This window comes from Pipistrellus hanaki (assembly GCF_964339955.1).
Source record: "Pipistrellus hanaki genome assembly, chromosome: 2".
Lineage (NCBI taxonomy): Eukaryota > Metazoa > Chordata > Mammalia > Chiroptera > Vespertilionidae > Pipistrellus > Pipistrellus hanaki.
The window spans coordinates 182297025-182315357 of NC_140504.1; the positions used below are offsets into that span (position 1 = coordinate 182297025).

The 18333-nt window shown below is 63.4% G+C and overlaps 1 protein-coding gene across 1 annotated transcript in view; it reads left to right on the top strand.

The window, feature by feature from the left end:
- Window positions 1-958: 958 nt before the first annotated feature.
- The window catches only part of SDC3 (syndecan 3), a 37991-nt gene continuing 20616 nt past the window's right edge, over window positions 959-18333 (top strand). Inside the window, exon 1 of the mRNA XM_084873103.1 lies at window positions 959-1264. Coding sequence (XP_084729229.1) covers window positions 1142-1264 — 123 coding nt within the window. The 5' untranslated portion in view covers window positions 959-1141. The remainder of the gene's footprint in view (window positions 1265-18333) is intronic.

Sequence of the window (18333 nt, forward strand, 5' to 3'; positions counted from 1 at the left end):
GCTCAGGTGAATGGGAAACACACTCACTGATTCAAGAAATGTGTGTTGAGCACCCACTATGTGCCAGTCCCTGAGCTGGTATTGGGGACACAGAGCAAACAAGGTGACCCCAAGCCCTGCCCTCCCGGGGTTAGGTACCGGTGAGTGGTGGGAGACTCCAGCGAGTAAGTCAAGCGCATAGTAGGCCAGGGAAGCAGGGGATAAGGCCCAGAGACAAGTGCGCGATGACCACGCCACCCAGGGACATATTCTCACAGCACCTGCCCTGGAGGGTAGGGTCTCCCTTCTACCCCAGGAACCTGAGGCTCAGGGGGAGAGGGGAGAGGTCAGTGTGTGTGTGTGGAGCTTCTCGAGGTCTGCCCAGCTTTCCCTCTGCAGCCCAGGGAGGCCGGGAAGTCCGCCCCCCGCGGTGCAGAGGGGAGAGGAGGCCCAGAGAGGGTTGCCCACACCTGAGGTCACCCAGCACACCCGCGTCTTGGAGACACCACTGTCCGGGCCCGGGTGGGCGGCTCTGGGGTGGCGGTTGTCCCGGAGGTGCTGTGCGAAGGAGCCCTTAGGGGAGGATGGTGATGATCACGCCGGTGCCACCCATCCGCTCAGACCCTCTAAGGAGGCAGCCCGCCGTTCCCCGCCCCGCACCCCCACGGGGGGGCCTTCCCTTCGCGCCCCGCCGCCCGGGGAGGCGCCTTCCGAGGGACCCCGTCCTCCAGGCCGAGCTCAGCGAGGCGGGTCCGCGTCCCAGGCCCGGGCGCCGGAGCCGGGGCGGCGGGGCGGCCTGTGCGGGGCGCGGGGCCCCTGCGCGGGCTCCGGGCGGGGGCCGGGCGGGGGGCCGGGGCGGGGGGCCGGGCCGGGGCCGGGGCGGGGGGCGGGGGGCGGGGACCCCGGGCTGGGGGCGCTCGCCCCGCCCCGCCTCCTCGCGCCCCGCCCGCGCTGGGGGCGGCCCGGCGGCGGCGCGCGCTTCCTGCGGGCGGGCGGCGGGCGCGGCGGCCGTGGGCGCGGAGCCGCGAGGCGGAGCCGGGCCGCCGAGCCGGGAGCCCCGAGCGAGAGCCGCGCGCGGTGGGTCCAGCCGCCGGGCCGCGCCGCCGCCGAGCAGCCGCCCCGCCGCCGCGGGAACAAAGGCGCCGCCGCCGCCGCCGCCGCCATGGATCCGGGGCCGCCGCGCCGCGCCCGCGCCGCCCGCGGGGCAGGCGCTGGGGCCCGGCCCGGGGCCCGCGGGCTGCTGCCGCCGCTGCTGCTGCTGCTGCTGGCCGGGCGCGCCGCGGGGGTGAGTGCCGCGCGCCGCTCGGACCCGGGACCCTCCCCCATCGCCCCACCCCCCCGGATCGCCCCCGCGGTGCATCGGGAAGGGGGGAGACCACCCCGCGCCGGTGGCCGTTTAGGGGGGCTCGTCCCCTTCCTGCGGGACCCTCCGCGGCGGGAGGCCCGCGGGAGCCCGCGCCGCTGCCCCCCCCCCCCCCGGCGGCCCGGGGAGCCCCCTCCCGGCGAGCGGGGTGCCCGCCCCGGGCGGGGGGCGCGGGGAGGCCGGGCGGCGGGCCGGGGGCGCGGGCGCGTGGCCGGGGCTGGGTGTGTCTCGGGTCTGGAGTGAACGTGGATTTTGCTCGCTCGTGGGTGTGTCCAGACCGCGGCCACTTTTAGGGCGTGGGGGCTGCTCCCGCCCCGGGGATGGGGTGCCTTTGGTTCCTGCCCGGGCAGCTTGGATGGGGGTAGGGGGGCCCGGAGAAGAGGAGGGGTGGAAGGTGACTGTGTGAAGGTGACCTGAGGGGGAGAGGGACACAGGGAGGGTGTGTCCCCCCTCCGGTGAAGGGTGCTGGGACCTGTGGGGTGCGTGTGGGAGAAAGGGGTGGGCAGTGCCGTCGTGTCCTACCTGTGTGTGTGTGGAGGTGTGAGGGTGACCCGTTGTGCATGGCGCCTATGGTGCCGGGGCTGGTGGCTGCTGGCGCTGGCGGTGTGTGCTGCAGGGGTGCGTGTGGGGAGACTCCGTGGTGGGCGTGTGCTTGCACCCATGGGAGTGGGTGCCCGTGTGCTTGCAGGTGCTGCTGGGTGGCTGCTCCTGGGCGTGCACACCGGAGGGGGCGGTGTGTGCAGGTAGAGGGGAGTGCGGATGTAGGAGGTGACTCCTGGGTGTCCCTTCGGGTGACCAGGCAGCAGCCGGGAGGGGTCAGCTCTGTCCCAGCTCCACAGGGGGAGCGGGAGGAGGAGAGAAGAGGGAGCCAGGGCCTCTCCCTCTGAGGAACTCAGGTTCCCCGTGAGTCCCCCGTGGGCACTTGCCAGCAGCCTGGCTGGGAGTGAGCCGGGGTTTCTGGGCCCGTTCTCTCCGGTTCCACCAGGAACTCGGCCTGCCCCCCTCCGGCTGACATGGACCCAGATCTCTCAGGGTCCACGTCAGGGCACCCACTTACCCCTGCAAGTTCCCCGGAGCCTCCGCCGGCCAGCCCATACACTGCCAGGCGGGCGGGCAGGGCTCAGAGGTTGCTTCTTGGGCAGCCGCTGCTCACCAGCCGTGCCCACCTGGGGGCTTGGGGCAGGGGGAGGGGTGCTCAGTGCCAGGGGAAGTACCTGCAGGTGGCTGTATGCTTCAGCCCAGGCTCCCGGGGGGAGGTGTGGAGAGAAGGTCCCGGGAGGGACTGAAGGCCAGCCCAGCCTGGCAGGAGGGTCTCTTTCTCAGCTACACTTCCGGAAGGCCACACAACCTCGGACTCAGCCTGGTCACACACATGGGACCCATCTCCTCCTGCGACTGCCCCTGGCTCATGATCTGACCTTTGACCACTCATCTCACCTCTCAGAATCCTACTAGCCTCTCTTTTCCCCTCTGTGAAATGGGGCTAATAACACCCTCCTCGAAGACCAAATGAGAGGACGTGTGTTTTCATACTCGGAAGGAGCTCGGGAAGTGCGAGGTGTGCACCGGAGTGAGGGGGGCTCAGGACAAGATGCTTTGGACGTGGGGGCCCAGCCGGAGTCTGGAGCTGTGGGACCCTGGGCAGGCCCCGTCCCTCGTGAACGACTGCTCCTTGTTCGTAAGCGAAAACCAAGCATTCGTTCCCCGGGAGGCGGTGGGAGGGATGGTCTGCGAGGGTGCCAGGTGACAGCCCCGGTGTGGTGCGGGCTCAGCGTGGTGGGGATGGGGGGGGAGGCTGGATCTGGGGGTGAAGGAGAGGGGGTGGTTCAGACACAGAGCTGGGTGGCAGAGGAAGCAAAACCTGGGACTCTGGGTCTGGAGGCCCATGTGGCTGGGCTTGACTTGAAGGAGAGGAGGGGTGAGGCTGTGGGTGAGGGGGGGCGGCGAGCCTCCCCCCAGGCCTCACACCTGCCCTGGGGTCCGGCTGTGGAGGAGGGGGATCATCTCATCTGCCTGGGAGGCAGAGGGTTAATAGGTGGTGCCCAGAGCCAGGGATGCCGCCCCAGAGGAGAAGGGTGATGCCTGCGGAGGAGGGGCTGAGTGAGACTTGCAGAGCCCCAGCTGGGACAGCCCGGCTGGGACGGCCTCCGCTGGGTGAGGCCTCTGTGGCGGGTCCTCTGAGGAGACTATGGAGGTGGGGAGTGGCTGACTCAGAGGGCCAAGATGGCCCCTCGGTCTGCCCACCAGCTTGAAAGGGAGTGTGAGTGTGAGAGTGTGTGTGTGTGTGTGTGGCTTCCAGAGTGACCTCAGTTAAAGAGCAGATCTCATTCATGCTGCAGATGGCGGTGCGTTGACGCGCGCGTGTGTGTGTGTGTGTGTGTGTGTGTGTGTGTGTCCTGGCATCTGCTTGGGGGAGCCTTCTCTTCTGAGAGACCACGTGACTGCAACTCCCAGGGACATCTGCCTGGGGCCACCTCAGCTGCTGTGCTCAAGGCCCCGCCCAGAAAGGCCTGGCGTGCGGGGTCCTGGGAACGGGAGCCGAGAGGCTCGGGGCTGGCAGGGAATGGAGGGGCGCCTGAGTCCTGCTGGAACGCTCCCTGTGATGGAGTTCACCACTTGGTGGCTGTGTGACCTCGTGCGAGTTCCTTACCCTCTCTGAGCCTTCGCTTCCACCTCTGTAAAATGGGGAGAACGGGAGAATGAAAGGAGTTCACGTGTAAAGCTCGAAACACAATGTCTGCACGTACCAATTTCTTGTTCTTCGCAAGGTGGCCGTTCTGTGGCTGGGCCTGTGGTAGGGGTAGGGGTGGGGGTGAGGGACCATGAGGATGGGAATTCATTCGGGCCTGGTGGTCTGCTCCTTCCCCACCGACCATGTCCATCACCCAGGGCTCCCACCCGTTTCCCCTCCAGTGCTCTCTGAACGCGGGGTTCCTCGGGCACGCTTGTTCTCACGGTCAGAATGAAAAGTCAGGGACCCCTGTGCCAGCGCCCGACAAGGCACACCACAGGGTCTGCTGCTCTCAGCTCCCGGCCGGCAGGGGCTCTGGGGACAGACACTGCTGTGCGGTTTTGGGTCAGTGCTTTCTGTCTCAGCTTCCTCGTGTGTGAAACGGGGACAGTCACAGTGCCCGCCGCGCGGAGGTGATGGGAAGTGAGCGCCTGAGTGACGAGCACACCTGCACGCCGAGAGCGCTCAGGAGATGGGGCCTTTCCAGGAGGGAGCCGGGGTCAGGGAGGGGAAAGGAGGAGGAGGAGGAAGAGAAGGAGGAGGAGGAAGAGGATGAGGGGGAAAGGGAAGGGGAGAAAGGAGGAGGGCGCCCTGATCCTTGGCTTTCTTACCTGCCAACTGGGGACAAACACTGGCTTACAGGACTGAGCTGGGGTGACCACAGCCTCATGGCGTAGCTGGGCTGGAACCTGCCTCCGGCTGTGAACCCAGCTCGTTCCCGGTTCCTCGTGTTGGGGTTTGGTGGGGGCTGAGCCCTGCTGGAGAAGAGACTTCGACCGCTTGAAAACAAAAGGCTCCTTCCACCCCAGGGACCGGGGCACGGGGGCCTTCGGGGTGCGGGCAGCTCTGGGCAGGGCAGCTCTGGCTGGGGCTCTGGACCATGCCAGAGCAGCAGGGGGTGGCTGAGGGCACCTGAAGGGTGAAGAAGGGTAAGACTGAGCTTCCCCCAGAAGCCGGGTCGGGCACAGGCCTGGAGCTGGGGCCTCCCCCAGAGCTGCGGGGGGAGAGGTTCGGGTCCTCCTGGAAGGGGCTGCGGAGCATTCTGGGGAAGAGGCTGGGGACGGGGCTGGGGCGGGACGTGGGAAGTCTCCATCTCCCCAGCCCGGTGGGGGCTGAGGGTTCGATTTGGAGGGCGCCTCCTGTCCTCTGAGGGCTGAATAAGAGAACCTGCATTTATTTAATCATGATCGCCTTTGGAGGCAGGGGTTATAGAACCCCCGTTTACAGAGGAGGAATCTGAGGCACGGAGTTGACTGCTCCTGGTCACACAGCGGCGAGTGGCAGAGCTGGGCTGAGCCGCGGCCCGGCCAGCTGGTAGACCCGGGCTGCCTCTCCTCCTTATGAGTGACCTTGGGCAAGTCCCGTCACCTCTGGGGCCTCCACCCCCCCACATCAGGACCGTGTTTCCACTGTTTCCTCAACGGCTGCTTTCCGCCCAGCTCCGGGCCAGGTGTGCCCCATGTATTTTCTCATTTAGTTCCCACCGTGGCCTTGGAGGTGGGTGATGCTCGGTCACCTGTTAAATGGGCCGCTGTGAGCCTCCCTGGGGGGTGGGCCCAGGAGAGCTCTCTGTGGATTGTGCAGGCTGTCCCCAAAATGGGGGTGCGAGGGGGCCTCATGTCTGGGCCATGTGATCATGGCACAGGCGACGGGACTGTTTAGAACGGAGGATGAGAGAGAGGGCTTCGAAATGCCACCATTCCCCCTGGACACGCCGTGGTGCCCCAGGGATGGGGGTCGCTCTGCCTGCCTTCAGTCCCCTCTGGTCCTTCGAACTCTATGTGGGGCTCACCTCTACCTCCTTGCTGCCCCGGCCTTGAGTCCTGGCCCCGCTGCACCTACGGTTCTCTCTGGCCTGAGCGATGGAGGCTCGGAGAGGAGGAGTGACCCGGTGGAAGTCACACTCTTCGGGAGAAGAGTCGGAATGCCTTCTGGACAGACCCCGGGCCCCCAGGGGCAGCCTCCGCCGGCGCCGCCTTGTTCTTTGCCGAACCCCCAAGGCCTGCTTTGTGTGGTCTGAATGAATGAAAGGGTGAGTGCAGGAGGGCGGGCAGGAGGCCAGGAGGATGGCGCTGTGTGTTCTCTCCGGTGGAGGTGGGCTGGGGGCACAGACCGAGGCTGGCAGACTCCTGCTGGGTCCAAGGCGCGTACCTGAGGGCTGGGAGGTGCCGGGGTCCGCGCGGGGCGGGCGAGCCTGTGGTCGGAGTGCCGGGACTCGCTCACCACACGGGGTGGGACGGAGGTGCTGTGGCGGCCCTGGGCTCCGGCCCAGCCGCTCGGAGCCTGGTGATTTTGTGTCTGGGGAGGGGGGCAGGGTGGCCAGAGGCAGGAGCTCTCCCAAGTCCTGCCCCCTTATTCCCACTCATCCCAACTCCCACCCCTGTAAGGAAGCAGGGCCGGGCTGGTCCTCGGCCACCTGGCTTGGCTTGCTGTCCCTCTGATGGCCCCCACATCCTGGGGTCATCGGGGGCCAGTGCCGGGGAAATACTTGTTCACTGACACCCCTCCGACCCCCTTGCCTTGGCTCCCAGCCTCCCGAGATTCCAGGGGGGCGGGGTAGCCTCGACTTCCGGCCCTCTCTCGCTCCAGAGCAGGCCCTGGCCAGAGGGATGGCCGCTCCCCTCCCCCACCGGCCAGGCCTATTCTCAGCGCCAAACAGGAAGCTGTGATTACAGGGGAGTCTGAGCGGCCATGGCGGAGGGCCCAGCTGGGGGATGGGGGCGGGGGTGGCCCAGGACAAACGCTCTGGCCCCTTCCCTACCTGGCTGCTGAGGGTGGAGGGCACAGCTGGCCTTTTAGAGCAGCTGCTGAGGGTTCTACAGCATCCGTGCCCCAGCTGGCTGAGGTCTGCCTCCCCACCCTGAGTCCCTCCCCAGGCCTCTGTGCCGTCTGTTTTGGGTTCTCCAGGCCTGAGGTAGTAGAAGGGGCAGACACTCCAATTCCAATTCTGCCAATTCCTTGCTGTGTGACCTTGGCGAGTTCCCTTAACCTCTCTGAGCCTCCATCTCCTCTTTGTTTAAAAATATATTTTATTGATTTTTTACAGAGAGGAAGAGAGAGGGATAGAGAGTTAGAAACATCAATTGGCTGCCTCTTGCACCACCCCCCTACCCCCCACTGGGGATGTGCCCGCAACCAAGGTACATGCCCTTGACCGGAATTGAACCCGGGACCCTTTAGTCCGCAGGCCGACGTTCTACCACTGAGCCAAACCGGTTTCGGCCGTCTCCTCTTTTTTTTTAAAGTGCCTCGGTCATTTGGGAATGAGCAACACGAAATAATAAAGTGCCCATTTCTCTCACGTACCCGCTTCCGTTTTGCTCCTTTCCTGTCCCTCTCGGTCTCACCGGAGGAGTTGCTTTTGGGGGTGCGGGTAAGGCTTTCCTTTGGAGAGTGGGGACCCAGTTTGAATGATCCGACGACCCAGAGCAGAACCCCGGGGGTGGGGGCCGCCCGGGGAGTGCGGACGTGGGCCAGGACTCCAGGCGGAGCCGGCGGGTGGGGGCCAGGCTGGCACTTCCCAGGCCCTCGCGGGGCTGCGTTCCCGGGGCCCTGCTTCTCCGGGGCTGTGGGCGGCCTGCGGTGCAGCCTGGAGCCACAGGATCGGGCTGGGCCGCACCTGAGGTTCTCCCAGCCTGGACCCCAGAGCGGCCGTGCTGTCTGCAGCATCAGCCCGGGACCTGGAGCACTGTCTCCTTCTGTGTCCCGCCTGCGGGGAGCACCTGGGCTGGGCTCCTCTCGCCGCACCTGCGCTGCGCCCAGCAGGTGACGGTGACGTTTGCACAGGCGCTCAGAGGTGGGAGCCGGCCAGCCCCACAGCCTGCCCCTCTCGGAGGGCGCCCTGAGGCCCGCGATGGCCTGGGTCTCGCCTGCAGTGGTCGCACTGAGCCTTCCGGCCTCTCAGACGGATGCGGGCGGCGATCCCGCACTCGAAGGCCTGGAGATGTGCCACCCCCTGCCGGGCGGCTCAACTGCCCCTTCGCCTCGTCGGGACGCGGTCTGTCCCATTGCTGACCGTGTCCTCACGCCCCCTTTGTGAGACGGGAGTCGCTCAGGAATTGGGCGGGAGCCGCGAGCGAGCGAGCAGGAGGGAAGTTAATTAGAAAGAAGCGGGGGCTGGAGCCCCCCGAGGAAGGTCAGGACTCAGCCTCCGCTGACCTTGGGGTTGAACTTCACGCGCCCCAACTGCTAGGGGCAGAGGCTGGGGGATGTAGGAGTTCCAGTCTGAGTAGATGGAGTTCCTCGTCCTGAGCCCGGGGGTGCTGGCCTGAGGCTGGGGGCTGGGCCTGCTGCCTCCCCTTCGTCCTGGGGGCGGCGGCCCCTGTTGAGCAGATAGGGTGACCCCAGGCTGTGCCACGAAATGAGGCCAGGGACCCCCTTCTCGTTGGGGAGTCCGCCTGAGCCAGATGCCCTCTGCTGGCCTGTCACCCTTCAGGGCCGCGTTTTCTAAGATGGGGCGGGGCAAGGGCCTTCGTCCCACTGTCCTGCTGCTGGGATGGGCCGTGGACTTGCTTTCCATGGGGTCAGCCCAGCCCAAGGCCTCCGAGAGCTCTCTGTACCCACTGCCAATCAGCTCCCCCAGTCCCGCCCCCCTCCAGCCCTGGTCACCAGCCCAGACTTTAATAAGGGTAATTTAGAACCAATCACCAGCGGGATCTGGGAAATCGAATTGCAGCAAACTGATTGCCAGTTTGACTGTGGGCACAGGGTGGCTCCTTCGGCCGGCCGCCCTCCCTGGGCTGGGGTCTGGGGGGCTGTGTGGGGGCTGAGCAGGCAGAGCTGCAGGGCTGGGGGCTGTGACAGGGGAGCCGGGGAAAGGTAGTCTGACTTCATGGGGTGTCTGGCAGGACCCATAAACTGCCACCCTCCCCAGGGCCCACGGCTGGGGTGTGGGTAACTGTGTCTGTCTCTGCCCATCACCCCCTCCCCCCCTGCTCAGGGCCAGGCTGCGTTTGATGGCGGGGTGGGAATGTCTGCAGCTGAATTCTACCTGGCTTCTACCCTCAAGATACTCTCCGTGTTGGGGAAATAGGCACAGATGGTGACACCATTGACAGTGACGGTGCCAATACTCAGAGAGTGCACGCTACGTACCAGGCAGCTCTAAGCGCTTAGCCTGTGCTATCTCCGTTCTCACCATGACCCCTGAGGTAGGCATTGCCGCCCCACAGAGGCCCGACAGGTTGAGTCACATGCCCAGGGTGAGGTAGTTAGCGAGCAGCCGTCTGCCCTTCCCGAGAAGCCAGGTTGTTTGGGGGCCCGTCTTTTGCTTGACTGATTCATCCATTCTGCACACTTATTGGGCGCCAGCTGTATGCCGGGCCCTGTGCTGGGGGCTGTGGGTGTGCAGCTTATTGGGGGCATGTCCTGCATCTTGTCCGTGAGCCTTGCTGGAGGGGTGTGCGAGGTTTTGGGGGGTGGGGGTGGGGGGGACGATTGAAGAGCAGCAGGGAGGGAAGGCCTGCCTCCCGCTCTGAGGCAGATTCGGATCCCAGCTCTGCAGAGTGACTGGGGGCAGCGACTCCTTGCACAGCCTCTGTCCCCGCTGCCCGGGGGGCAGCCAGGCCGCACCCGCTGGGCTGTGCTGAGGGGTGGTGTGGGGGAGGTGCAGCTGGCAGCTAGTTGAAGGGAGCTGCTGCTGGGTAAGTCAATTTTATTTCCTCATTTTCTTTGTTCTACCTTCCCTGCGATTTGCCGTCTCCGAGGTGAGTCTGCTCCTGGCTTACCCAGTGACCGAGGGCAGCCTTCCCCCCCCTGAGCCTCTACTTCTGCGTTTGTAAAGTGGGGAGCTCGGACCGGGTGACCCAGGGACCCTTCCATGTTTGCATTTGAGGAACTGCCAGAAACCCGAGGCCAGAGAGGGCAGGGCCTGACCGGAGGTGGCCCCGTGGGGAGGGAGAGCGGGCTGCAGGGGTGGGTGTGGGTGGGGAGGTGGGTGAGGATGGGGGGTGGGTGGGTGGGGGAGGCTGGGAGGCTTGTCTGTGGTTCCTCCTGGGCCAGGGTGGGGTTCCCTCTCCTTGCCCATCACGCCAAGCACCACTTCTCTTCCCAGCCTCTGAGACACGATCAGCCAAGTTCTGGCCGACCTGGCTGGGAGCAAGTCTGGTTCCTGGGCAGAGGGCGAGCTCTGGGGAGGGAATCCAGGACCCTGGGCCGTATCCCTGCTCAGCTGCAGACCTGCAGTCACATTACCTCTGTTTGCTGACGCCCCTCTACGTCTGGCCGGGGCTGAGCACTGGGAACCTGGTACCCCACCTTCGGAAGCTCCAGGGAGGTGAGGGAGCCGGCACACGAGAGGGCTGAGGACATGCGTGGGGGGACTGAGAGGTTGGGAAATCAGGGCGGGCTCCCTGGAGGAGGCGTCTTTCGTGCCAGGCCTTAAAGAATGGCAGCACGTGGACAGGCAGAGGGGCCAGGGTGGACAGAGGCTCAGAGGTGGGGAAGGTGGTGCCATATGAGGGAAGTAGCGTGGTGAGAAGTAGCAATCCCCAACCAGGAGGCGGGCCATAGAGGAAGATGGGAACGTATCTCCCTTGGGGTGAAGGGGCTGTTGTGTGGGGGCACATGGTGAGTGGGAGTGGGTTGTTTCTTGTGTCTAACAGGCACTCGCTGGGCACCTGGCCCTGTGCCGTGGGGTGTTCTGGGCCTGAACCCCACAGGGCCTCCGCCTGAAAGACCCCAGTGGCTCCCAAGATGGGCTTTCGAGTCCAAACCAAGGCTTTGGGCTCCATCCCGCAGGTGGAGGATGCCGGTCTATCACCTGGGCGCAGCCCTGCTGCCCTGAGGGGCTGGCATGGGATGCCAGCAAGAGCACAGGTACAATAACATTAATATCGAGTTATGCCTGTTGAGAGCCAGCCACATGCAGGATACTCTGCCAAATGTCTTCTATATAAATCCTGCCCTAACTGGTTTGGCTCAGTGGATAGAGCGTCGGCCTGCGGACTCAAGGGTCCCGGGTTCAATTCCAGTCAAGGGCATGTACCTTGGTTGCAGGCACATCCCCTGTGCGGGGGTGTGCAGGAGGCAGCTGATCGATGTCTCTCTCTCATCGATGTTTCCAACTCTCTATCCCTCTCCCTTCCTCTCTGTAAAAAACCAATAAAATATATATTTAAAAGCAAAAACAAATGCACGCACATACACACACACACACACAAACAAAAAACAAAAAACAAAACAAAACAAAAAAATGCAATCCTTACAACAGCCTTAGGAAGGCGGCACCATTGTCTTGATTTTCCTAAAAGAGACATTGGAGCACAGAGAGGTGAAGTAACTTGTCCAAGGTCACAGAGCCGGGAAGCAGCACACTCTCCAGGATTCGAACCCAGGCAGCTTGCCTTGGCGTCACACCTGGTGCACAAGCCCTGCTCCTCGCTGCCTCACGTGTTGCAAACAGTGAAGCGTGGTGTCTCCGGAGGACCGGTTTGAGGCCAGTCGGGTCTTGCTGGGAATGCAGGAGGGGGGGCAGGAGAGAGGGGCGTGAGGATCTGTGCTGAGCTGAGCTCATGGCTGCCCGTGTGTGGCTCCCCGCCGGGTTCCATCCTCATCTCCGCGGAGCCTCCCTGGGATACGTTGTTGCAGCAGCTACTCCCCCAGTGACATCACCCCCGTTCAGCCTCACGCACGCTCTTTGGCTTCATTTCCCCAAATTCTGACATTGCTTCGTTGTACCTTTTTTTGCACGCTTCTGCACATCCTCAATCTTCTTGACTCCGAGTTCACCCTGTTGTCACTCCCTGTCCTTCTCCCCTCCCCCTGCCCCTGCGGTCCCCGGGCTTGTGGAAGAGGAAGGAGCCTGGAGGGGCCGCAGGGAGCCGTGGGTGGGCTCGAGGGCCGCCGGCAGCCTTCCTGCCTCCTGCAGCGGAGGGTGGCCTGGGCCCCTCTGGATTCCACCTTTTATTTATTTATTTATTATTTTTAAAAATATATATTTTATTGATTTTTGTACAGAGAGGAAGGGAGAGGGATAGAGAGTTAGAAACATCGATGAGAGAGAGTCATCGATCAGCTGCCTCTTGCACACCCCCTACTGGGGATGTGCCCGCAACCAAGGTACAGGCCCTTGACTGGAATCGAACCCGGGACCTTTCAGTCCCCAAGCCGACGCTCTATCCATTGAGCCAAACCAGTTTCGGCTGGATTCCACCTTTTAGAGGGTGGACGTCCCGGAGATGGTGGAGGCACAGGCTTGGTTACAAGAGACCTTCCCCCTCCGCCCGCCACCTCCTTCCCCACTGCACACCTACCCTCCTCCTCCTCTGTCTGCTCCCTGCACCCCTGCTTCCCAACCTCGATTCTTCCTCCTGCCTGCTCCCCAGAGGCCTCTGCCTCCCTCCCGCCTGACTGGCTGGAACCTCTCCGCTCAGTGGGGCCAGGCCCGGAGGAGTCCTGGGACCTGGGCCTCAGGGGCCGAGGGGTGGTGGGTCAGGGCTGGAGACCTCTCACTGCCTTCCCCCTCCCCCGCTCCAGAAGTGTAGTTCCGAGGACTCCAGGCCACAGGAAGCGGGCCCCTCACCTTGCTGTTCACAGGACGACACAGCCCAAGGGCGGAGCCGGCTGTTCGGGGTCCCCCAGGGCTGAGCGGAGAGCGGCTCCCCCACAGCTGTGGTCCCGGTGCCTCTGGGAGCGGAGCCCTGGCCTGGCTGACTCCTGTGCTCATGGGAGGAGTGGGGCTGGGAGGCTTTTGGGGGTGATCTCAGTTCCCGGAGAAGGAGTTCCACGAGTCCCCAAAATGGCTGTCTCCGCTTTCTCAGCTGCAGGGGGCCTGGCCCCAGCCGGTAGGTGGGCAAGGTGTTCGCAGCTCCTGGGAGGATAGTGGAGGAGGTTGGAGACACCCCCTACCTCAGGGGAGTCGAGGCACACGTAGAAGTGTGCACCCCTGCAGACCATTTGTGTATATGAAGTAACACGCTGTCCTGAGCACACACCCTTGTCCTGTGCACACATGTGGAGACACAGGCCTGCACAGATACCTGGACACACAGAGACAGGGAAATACACACTCTGCGCCCCCCCACCCCCACCCCACACTCACCTGCACGCACCCAGGCCCACACAGGCATCTGAGCCACCTGACAGCCCGCAGGGGTACATGCACAGATGTATCTGCACGCATGCCCAGAAACACCCCTGGATGTGCTTGCACGGATGTACCTGCGTGTGCACGCCCACAACCCGCTCCCCTCTCCCCACTGCACACACACATCTGGGACTCTAAGCTACCAGGAATGTGTCCGTCCTTAATCCCAGCCCTTAATCCCCGAGTCTAGGGAGCCCAGGCCAGAGGGGCGGCTGATCACCTGCCGCCTCAGCAGTGATTAAGGGGGCGGGGCGGGTGCAGAGGCCTCAGGGCTTTGTCTTCTGCCTGACCTCCAGGCGCCGGCAGACTTCACCCCGGGGGTGCAGATGTGCGGGGAGCAGGAGGGGGTGTGTGTCCCTGAGGAATGTGACAGCGGGTCAGAGAGGCCAGGGGAGGCGGCCCGTCATTGAGCCCCTGAGTCGACCTTAAGCACGCGGCATCCCGCACTCTGATCAGAGCATTTCGGGACCGGTGGGAGGGTGAGGCCGAACCCCAGGATGCTGCCTTTGGGGCCTTGAGCAGGGAGGGGCGTCACCGAGACAAGGTTGGGATGGGGAGCTTCCCGCAGGCGGTGAGGCCTGAGCTGGGCATTGGAGGGAGATACACAGGCACGTCTGTGTGTCCGTACGGGGTGGCCATGAGGGACGGCGCAGAGAGGGCGGCCCGGGCACCGGCCCGCTGGGGCCCTGACTGCCGCCTCTGCGTCCACGGGGCGGCTGGGGCAGCTCACCGCACTCGTGTCCCCTCGGTAAAGCTGACGGTGACCCTCTTACTGCGGGGTCATTGCGAGCACGAGGGCTCACTCGGCCCAGGCCCAGCATGGTGCAGTGCCCGGAGCTGGTGCCCAGGACTGATACGAATGGGGCAGTGGGGATGAGAGGCTGTGTCCCCACAGAGGTGACCGTCGCCACCCTGTCCTCGTCCTGGGGTTTGGGGAAGACGACTGGGCTCCAGGAGCAGCCCCTTGCTGATGTCCAGCTTGGAGGCCGGCTTCTCCAGTCAGGTTCGTCTCCCCCCCAGACAGACACGGGGCCGGACCGTCGAGGGCTCGTGCATGTGGGCCTCCCTGGGCCCTGGTCAGGCTGGGGCTGGCCCTGATGGAGTTTCCCGCAGGGGCCGAGGCAAGCTGGCATGATTGGGGCTCTGATGGAGGTAGGAGCCCAGGGCTGCGGCCTCTGACCTCTGACCCTGCTTGTGGAGGGTCAGGTGGTGTGTGGGCTGAGACCTGAAGGAGGGTGTGGTCAGGGAGGTCACGTTTGAGTGACATGTGACCTGGTCGCTGGGTTGCAGGGCACCTGGGGCCAGACACTCAGGGTCCCTAATTCCTAATGGGCGTTTGGCCTCCTCTGGCTGAGCTCCGTGGGAGGGGCTCTGCGGAAAGACAGGGGGCTAAGCATGGGCTGGCTGGGCAGAGGGATGTGCGGGGCCCACAGGAGGCTGGCGGTGATGTCGGGGAGGACGTGGTGCTCTGGGGTTTTCTGGGGCTCCCTCTACCCCAGCGCTGGGACTGGGGGGCTGAGGGACCTTGTGGAATTCTCAGCTTCCCTCCTCAAGACCCTTTGTGGCCTCGCCCTGCAGTCTGCTCTGTAAGGCTGTGAGGTCACCTCTTTCCCTCGTTTTAATAAAATCCTCACCCAAGGATATGTTTCTTGATTTGAGAGAGAGAGAAGGAGAGTGGAAGGGGGTGGAAGACAGACAGAGAGAGAGAGAGAGAGAGAGAGAGAGAGAGAGAGAGAGAGAGAGAGAGAGAGAGAGAGAGAAACATTGATGTGAGAGAAACATCAGTCAGTTACTTCCTGCATGCACCCTGACTGGGAATCAAACCCACAACCTTTTGATATATATATGAAACTAGAGGCCCAGTGCATGAAATTTGTGCATGGGTAGGGTCCTCAGGCCTGGCCAGTGACCAGGGACTATCAGGTTCTCTGCCTCCCGGCCTCCTGGCCTCCTGCTTCCCTGGCTCCCTCAGTGCCCCCACTGTTGCTGCTGGTCACCTGCTGTGTTCTGCGCTGCCCCCTGGTGGTCAGTGCATGTCATAGCGAGTGATTGAATTCCCAGACTCCCATTCGAACTCCCCAGGGTACAATTTGCATATTAGCCTTTTATTATATAGGACGACACTCCAACCAACTGAGCCACCTGGTTAGGGCCATCTCTTCCCCTCTTAGCGACTAGACAGGGACCAGAGCCAGAGCCAGGATGGGAAGGTCACCGAGGCAGTGGGCTGGAGGCAGGGGACTGAGGGGCACAGGCTTCTTGCCTGAGTTTGTCCTAGTTGGGGTTTGTGGGGACTGAACACCTGCCAGACAGAGGCTGGCCCAGCCGTTGGGACAGACGGGCCTCTGAGCAGAGACTTGGAAGCGGAAACCAGCCGGGGGCTCGGTGGCTGCCAGCTGGGCTGGGCGGAGGCCGGTGCCCGGGAGCCAAGTGGCGGCAGGACAGGGAAGGAGGGGTGGGCCCCAGAGACGTGTCTGCCCTCACGGCCGCCCTAGACAGCCACAGGGGCGGGCGGGGGGGGGGGGGGGAGGGGAAGGGAGGCAGGGAGACTTGTTGTCAGATTCGGATGTGCTTCAACGCTGGGCCCTGCCACCATCCCGTCCGCTTCCCTGGCAGGGACGTGCCCTCATGCCTCTTCCTGAGGGAGCCAGGGGCCAGCCCCAGGGCCGGAGGGCCAGGGCGGGGGCATCTGAGGACCTCTGAGAGCTGGAGCGGGCAGGCTGGGTGTAGGAGTGGAGGTGGCAGCCGGCCTGGGTTTAGAGTGGCCGCCCTCCGCGTGGGTTATTCTGGGCCAAGCCTGCCCTCTTCCTGTGGTCCCACCTGACAGAGCGGCCTTTGACAAACACTGAGGAGGGTGCTGTGCCGGCCGCTCCCGCCCTGGCCTGCAGAGCCAGTGTTTGCCCAGGGACCTGGGCGCTGGGGAGGAGAGGGGAGGGGAGGGGAGCAGGGATAAGGTTCACCGCCGCTCCCAGGTGAATATGTGAGTCCAAGCTCTGCTGTGTGACCCTGGGCAGCTTCCTGGCCCTCTCTGAACCTGACTCCCACATTCCTTCTTATTTTTTTTCTAAACAAAAGGTTTATTGAAATTTAACTCACCTACCATGCAATTCACCCATCTGACGCATATAATTTAGCCTACTGATAGAGTTGTACAAACCACCATCAATTTAAAAAAAACAAAACACCACCATTTTTTTTTTTTATTGATTTCAGAGACGAAGGGAGAGGGAAAGAGATAGAAACATCAATGATGAGAGAGAATCATTGCTTGGCTGCCTCTTGCACGCCCCCTACTGGGGATGGAGCCTGCAACCTGGGCATGTATCCTGACTGGGAATTGGACTGTGACCTCCTTGTTTCATAGGTCGATGCTCAACCACTGAGCCATGCCAGCCAGGTCACCATCAATTTTATATATTTCCAACCCCTCCCCCCCACCATCCCTCCAAAAAACCCCGAACCCTACACCTATTAGCAGTCACTCCCTACTTCTCCCCAATGCCCCAGCCCTAGGCCATCTGACTGACTTCCTGTCTCTGTGGGTTTGCCCGTCTTGGACATCGCACGTAAACGGGAACATGTCATATGTGGTCCTCTTGCGACTGACTTCTTCCCCTGAACATAATGTGCCCCGGGTTCCCCATCTGGCAGCACTCGCTTCCTTTTAAAAAAGATTCCATTGCACGGGCAGCCCACCTTCTGCCGACCCCTCCGTGGATGAGCAGGGGCTGTTTGCACGCGTGGGCCGTCATGAATAATGCTGCCATTTAAGAAGGCGTGTGGACATAGGTCTCCCGTTCCCTGGGAGAGGCGGGCACCTGAGGAGTGGGATCGCCGGATGCGGTGGGGGCTGTGTTTAGGCTTTTGAGGAACCGCCAGACTGTTTTCCAACGCGGCCGCACCATTTTCCGTCCCCACCGGCGGAGCGCGAGGGCTCCGGTTTCTCCACAGCCTCGCCGGCGCTTCGGACTTCTGTACATTCGTTCTTGCTCCCATTCATCCTTCAGAGGTATTTTTAAAAAATATATATTTTATTGATTTTTTACAGAGAGGAAGGGAGAGGGATAGAGAGCTAGAAACATCGATGAGAGAGATACATCGACCAGCTGCCTCTTGCACACCCCCTACCGGGGATGTGCCCGCAACCAAGGTACATGCCCTTGACCGGAATCGAACCTGGGACCTTTCAGTCCTCAGACCGACTCTCTACCACTGAGCCAAACCGGCTTCGTCTCAGGAGGTATTTTTAGGGCGTCTATATTTGACAAGGCCCTGCCTGCCTCCCGGGATTCAAGGGACGAGGGTGAGGGTGGGGCCGCAGCCCGTCCCGTCCCTTTCCTGAGCCACGCTGCGCCTCACCGAGTGTCATCGTGGGCGGGCGGTGGCCCTGGAGACCAGAGTGGCCCGGGCGGGTCTCTGGGGGCGATGCCCGTCTCCCCGGGGTTTTTGTTTTTGTGTCTGATTCCAGGCTCTGCGTCTCAGTTTCCCATCGGGGCAATGGTGGTGGCGGTCCTGGGGGCCCATGGCTCGCTCGCGCCTGGTCTTGAAGTGGAGCCGCTCAGAAGCCAGGGGGCAGCCGCTGGTGGGGGTGGGGGTCACATCTCACCCTGTGTTCGTTCGTGCTGGTTCTAAGTAACCTAGCAACCGGGAAGGTGAGGGGGGCCACAGCCCCGCTGCTCGGGAGCCGGACACACGCGCGCGCAGACGGGAATGTTGTAGGAGTGTGTGTGCGCGTTGTGTGACCTCAGGGTGAGGCTGGCATGTGCCTGGGAGGCTCTGGGGAGGATGCCGGAGCCACGTGGAGTGGCCAGCACAGCTGGAAGGGCTGGGCGTGGCTTGGGCAGGCTCCAGCAGGGCTGTTCCGTGGGCTGGTGAGGTCCCTGCAGCCCCCTCACCTGGCTCCAGAGAGCCTCCAGGATCCTTCTGCCCTTTGGGCTGATCTCCCCTCAGGCCCTGTGGGCATGGGAGCCACACACATGGCCTGGGGCTTCCATCTGCTCTCTCAGCCTCTTCCCCTGCACCCCCCCGGGCCTTGCCCCTCCGTCACCCCTATCCTGATGCTCAAGCTAGTTTCTCTGCGGCCTTCCACAAGCTGCACGGCCTCTCTAAGTCTACGGAGGCCCATCTCACCTGGCTCCGTCGGTAAGGGGCCTGGCGCTTAGTAGGACTCAGTCA